Source organism: Ochlerotatus camptorhynchus, unplaced genomic scaffold (genome assembly GCF_037179485.1).
Source record: "Ochlerotatus camptorhynchus isolate MF236.1 unplaced genomic scaffold, CSIRO-AGI_Acam_v1.1 ptg000335l, whole genome shotgun sequence".
Taxonomy (NCBI): Eukaryota; Metazoa; Arthropoda; class Insecta; order Diptera; family Culicidae; genus Ochlerotatus; species Ochlerotatus camptorhynchus.
In genome coordinates this window covers 153,354-159,207 of record NW_027040823.1, presented here as the reverse complement: position 1 = coordinate 159,207, position 5,854 = coordinate 153,354, and the positions used below count along the sequence as shown (strand labels likewise).

The following is a 5,854-nucleotide window of genomic DNA, read 5'->3' as shown; positions in this document are numbered from 1 at the left end:
ATCCTGGGCACCTAAAGTTGTGCAATGGGCGAACGTTAAAGACTTCCATCCTGGGGCCTGCTTGCTTCAGTTTTAACCTGGGCCCACTTGCCGACTTGCTTAATTTCCTCACCGCCGCTATGAGCCCCTGGGTCTGCCTCTGCTGCGATGTCCTGCCGGGTTCCAATCCAGTGCTTGCTTGCAGATTTCGTTTCCGGCCGTTTGTAAAGTGTGGTCAATCCACTTCCATTTACGTTCTCGAATTTCAGTTGATATCGGCTTCTGATGATGGTGTACTCCACTGATATGTACTATGTTTCCGGACGTGTCTGTCAACTCAACATTTTGTGGTGAGTTCTTTTCGGGACGTGTCTGTCAATGACATATGCCAAGACATGTGAAAAGGTTTGCGCTGCAGCCTCAACGTCATCTGGATCAAGGATCAAGGATGTTCTCCCATACTATGCTAGACAATACATCTATGATGCTACGGTGGTCAGCTTTACGGAAGTCATAAGAAACCGTAGCAGGATAATCGTCGAGTTTGTCCTCAACAGTGACAATTAAAGCAGGGTGATGTGGAATTAGCTTAGTTAGTGCACAAGGAGCCGAGGAAATTAATGGAGCCCTATCCTGTGTGCTCAGGAAGCAGAGGTCCAAACTACGATCATTTTCGTTAACTACATGGTTAATTTGAAAAAGCGTCGCTGCGCTGTAGTTGTCGAGAAGGCTTATAGCTCCTGCGTGAAATATACAACTATCAGGATCTGTATACAGGAACCCGCTATGAGATGGACTCCACGAAACGGCTGGCAGATTGAAGTCACCAAAAATGAACATCTCATCAACTGGAGTGGCACTTTCGATAACTGTGAAAACTGACCGACAGTGAGTATCGATTAGTTCATTGTCCCGGACTCGATCAGGTGGAATGTACAGAACGCATAGAAATAGTGTGCGATCACCCAGATTGATGGCTGTCCAAACCTGCTCCACATAGTTCCATGAATCGTTCTCGATGGCCTTTGCCTCCAACCACGGACAGCTACAAGGACACCTCCACAAGTAGATTTACGGCTGTTGTTGGGATTCCGATCGCAACGAAAGACCTCGTAGTCAGGACCAAAGACTTGACTGGAAAGCGTTCGATAATCGAACCACGTTTCGCACAGAACAATTACATCGTAACAATAATCCGATACAGCTTGGCGGTACTCTTCAACATCAGAATTCATTCCACCGGCGTTTTGGTAGAAGATCACGACGTCCTGCTTGCGGCAAGGAATCGAACGACTGCTCTCCCTGGAAATCACAGATACATCAGGCAATAACTGACCATCATCAAGTCTCATTAGATACTCGCCATAGTGAGTGGGTTGGAAGACCAGCCCCCCCCCCCCCCCCCTCCACATTCGACAGCAGGTCCAGAACGACTATGATGAACGGAGGCTGCTGATGGCAGGACTGAGACGGAGGGCTTGGGGGCTTCCATGGGGCTTTCTGAAGGAGATCGAAGCAACTCGGTGAAATTATAATAATCCTAGTATGCTATAAATATCAGTACTGCACCAATAAAGTTAGTTTAGTCTCATGTTTCAACCCAACCGGTCGTTTTTTCGTCCCTGGAAAAAAAAACAACTGAAATTTTTTTCACGATGGAGAGATTGGGAATAATGAAACTCAACGGAGCGAACTACAGCGTCTGGAAAACCAAGGTTGAGTTCCTGCTAATTAGAGAAGACCTGTGGCAGTACATTACCGGTGACGGACCGGTGGACACCACGGCCAATCTGGCCACTGAAGCTACCAGGGCAGCGTGGAACAGCGGTGACCAAAAGGCGCGGGCGACGATCGGCCTCCTGCTAGAGGATAACCAGCTGAACCTAATCAAGGACTGCAAAACAGCGAAAGTGACCTGGGAGAAGCAGCGGGGACGAGAAGGCAACACTGACGTCCAAAGTGTCGATCCTCAAACGAATCTGCGAGAAGCGCTATTCCGACGAAGAAGACATCGAGCAGCACATTTTTGAAATGGAGGGTCTGTTCGAGAGGCTGACGCTGACTGGAGAGGAACTGAGCAAGAGTCTACAGGTAGCTATGGATCTGGTCAAATCCAAGGTGGTCAACGAGGTGGCAAACCGTTGCTCGAGCGGCGGACTGGACTCGGTGCTCAAGACCCACGTGAAGCGCTTCTGCAACTTTTGTGTCATTTTTGCCAACAACCGGGGCACAAGCAGAAGGATTGTCCATCTCTGGCCGAGAAGCGGACAAGCGAACGGAAAGTATCAGATGGCCAGCGTGATAAGCGAAACCAACCACGGGTGCGAGCAGCTCGCGAAGAAACCCCGAAGAAGGAGTATTCGTTCGCGACGAGAGGAACTGCAACGGTATCAAATTCATGGATCGTTGATTCCGGCGCAACGTAGCACATGTGTGTGGAGCGGGCAATTTTTGTTGAGCTGAAAAGGAATCATACGCATGACGTGATTTTGGCCGATGGTACTGCGACGAAGGCGGAAGGCATCGGTTCATGCCAGGTAACTATGCTGTCTCCGGAGGGTGAGCCATCAATAGTAAGGAGGTGCTGCTGGTACCGAATTTCGAATCGAGCTTGGTTTCCGTGAAGAAGCTGACGGCAAACGGAGTTACGGTCATTTTCAACGTCAACGGATGACGAATCTTGAAGGACAAGAAGGTGATTGCGGCAGCAACGATTTCTGGGGGACTGTACTCCCTGAAGGTACCCCAGGAAGCACTGGCCGTGAAGCACCATACGTCAAACTGTCAGCACACTTGGCACCGTGAAGCCGTCCGTGAGCTGGTGACCAAGGGTATGGCAACTGGAATCGAGATGGAAGAGTGCGGCTGCTGAGTCGCCTGTGAATGCTGTCTTGAGGGCAAGCTGACACGTCTTCCGTTCCCCAAGAAGTCGAAGCCAAAGTCCAAGCAACCATTGGACCTTATTCACACCGATGTGTGTGGACCCATGCGAACCGTGACGCCCGGTGGGTGTCGTTATTTTCTCACCATGATTGACGACTTCACCCGGTTTACCGTCGTATATTTCCTGAAGCAGAAGTTCGAGGTTTCCCAGCGTATTCAAGAGTACGTCAAGTTCGCCCAGACGGAATTTGGAAAAACCCCGAAGACCATCCGTTCCGACCAGGGAGGTGAATTTCGGAGTGACGTGTTGGATGCGTTCTGCCGAGCGCAGGGGATACGTCAGCAATTTACCATCGCCTACACTCCGCAGCAGAACGGGGTTGCGGAGCGGAAGAACCGCTCACTGGTGGAAATGGCGCGCTGCATGCTACTGGACTCCCGAATGCCGTTGAAATACTGGGCGGAAGTGGTTAACACTGCGAACTATCTACAAAACCGTTGAAGAAAACGCCGTACGAGCTGTGATATGGCACGAAGCCGGACATGAACCTCCTCCAGATGTTTGGTTCACCGGCGTACGTGTGGATCCCTGGAGAAAAGAGAAGCAAATTAGTAGCGAAATCTCGGAAGTTGCTGCTCGTTGGTTATTCCTCCCAACACAAGGCGTACCGATTCATGGATCCGAACAACGGCAAGCGGGACTGCAGGTTCCTGCCATTGGACGAGGTTTGAAGTGCCGAACCTCAGAAGGGAAGTATCGTTGATTATCCATTTAGACTCCTAGAGCAACCGAAAGCTGAGATCCCGGTTATTCCAGCAAATTTGAACGAGAGCGAGGACAAGCTGTTGTTAAGAGCTACTATTTATTACGTCTATCTTGGTTGGTGGTCGGATAAAGAATCAATCTCTAACTTATGACAGTCAGGCAAGGCCTACAACATCTAGGCCTACTACATCTCCCCCTTTTAGAAAATGTCATAGGAAGAGAGCCATCTTGGAATTCTTGATTCTCGTACAGAACGTCGAATAATGTCTCCAACTGCTTCAGATGACACGGGCTTTTGTGTGGACTGAAGTTCTCCATCTTGAGCAGCAGGTTCATGATCGATTATCGAAAAAGGATTTTCGCCAGACGTACTTGCCACTTGACCATCAGCTTCGAGTGATAGGGAACCAACAGGAATAGGGACATCGTGATTGAATGGCACTTCTGGATCCAACGGTACAGCTTCATCTTGAATTTCATCAAGCAGGAAAGCCATACTCACGGATCTGCTCGAGAACAGCGTAGAGACTTCGATCGTGGTCCTGCTTGGTGCGACCAGCGATGAGGATGTCGTCCAAATACGGCTTGACTCCAGGGATGCCGGCCACCATGCTGTCGATGATGCGCTGGAAAGCGCCGGGTGCCGACTTGACTCCGGGGGTAGTCGGTTATACTGGAACAGTCCACGATGCGTGTTGACCGTGAGTAGCTTTCGCGATTCCTCCTCGACCTCAACCTGTAGGTAAGCGTCAGACAAATCGAGATGAGTGAAGTAACGTGCTCCAGCTAGTTCCGCAAAGAGGTCGTCAGGATGAGGCAGTGGATGATGGTCACATTCTAGCGCGTTATTCAGCCCCGTCGAATAATCGCCACATACACGGACTGATACATTGTCCGACTTGCGTACGACGACTATTGGTGCTGCCCAGTCCGAGAATTGAACTGGAGAAATTATACCGTTTTGCTGGAGCCTCAAGTTCTGCGTCCACCTTGGCGAGTGCAGCGTACGCTACTGGTCGTTTCGGGCAATATGCAGGACGTGCGTCAAGCTTGAGGTACAACTTCACTTGCGCTTTTGTGCATCTACCCAGCGTGCTTCGAAAAACTTCCGGAAACTGTTGCTTGAGTTGATTGGTGAACTGATCAGAACGTGGGTGTACGACGTTGACCAAGCTGCTTATCGGCACAGACCACAAATCGAACAGATCCATAGTCTCGATTCCTAGAACGTTGAGTTCAGCGCTGCTTGAGATGAAAATGCGACCAGTCTTGGTAACATTCTTGATGGTGATCTCGGTCTGGAACTCAGCGAGAAGGTTGAGATTGCCACCAGAAGCTGTAACTGTAGATTCTTCCGTCGGTTGAGTGGGTGGCTGTCCGATGCTGATCCATGTTTCTTCTGAGATTATGGTGATGTCGGACGCCGAGTCGTGTTGAAGTTTGACTGCTACACCATTGAGCTCGACCGGGATGAACTTCCGCTTGCTTCCGATGTTGCGAACCGTGTAGATGCTTTTTGTCTTCACGTTCTCTTTGGATTTGGCCTGTTTGAACGGTTTCGACGGCGTATTCTTGTTGCTGTTGCAATAACCTACCTTGTGTCCTTGTTGCTTGCATCTGGAACAGGTGTGCGAAGCGAACGGACACTCACGAACATAGTGCTGGTCGCCACACTTCCAACATGGCGTTTTCGGCACTTTTTGGTTCTTTTTTGAGGCAGGATTATTCTGGTTGCGAGAAACAATGTTGACGTTGCGTGCTTCTTTGTTCTCCACCATCAATGTGTCCTGCTTGAGATTGGCCACGCGATGGCATTCTTCCACGAGGTTCTCCAGGGTTACCTTGCTGGTGGCTTCTCCCAATTCGTTGACTGCAGTTTCGTCGGCTTCCAATTTCGAGATCATCCTAGCTCGTAGATCCGCATCCGCGATTGGAGTCCACAGACGAAACGGAGAGCTTTGAATTGGTCCGGTGTGAGCTTGGACAGCTGAAACGCTTCACAGTGTTTATTCACCATGGCAGCATACGATGTGAAGTCATCCGCGTCACTTTTTGCATACTGGAGGCACTGGTAACGGGAATGAAAAACCGACTTCTGTCGACCGAACAGTTTCTTCAGTTTCGTGACGGTTTCGTCCAGGGTGAAGTCCCGGGGATGCTTGGGAAGAATGGTGTTGACGTACTTCTCGTGCAGAGGCGTGCTTAACTTGCGAAGAAGCAATCTCA

The 5,854-nt window shown here is 50.0% G+C and overlaps 1 protein-coding gene across 1 annotated transcript; it reads right to left on the bottom strand.

Moving 5' to 3' along the window:
- Positions 1–4,473: 4,473 nt before the first annotated feature.
- Positions 4,474–5,532, bottom strand: LOC135708809 (uncharacterized protein K02A2.6-like). The gene has a single exon (XM_065230961.1). It carries the CDS (start codon positions 5,530–5,532, stop codon positions 4,474–4,476), a length of 1,059 nt encoding a protein of 352 aa, XP_065087033.1.
- Between the last annotated feature and the right edge of the window lie 322 nt (positions 5,533–5,854).

What these genes read in the sequence shown, in the direction of transcription:
- LOC135708809 (XM_065230961.1), bottom strand. Translation starts at nt 5,532, where the DNA reads ATGATCTCGAAATTGGAAGCCGACGAAACTGCAGTCAACGAATTGGGA.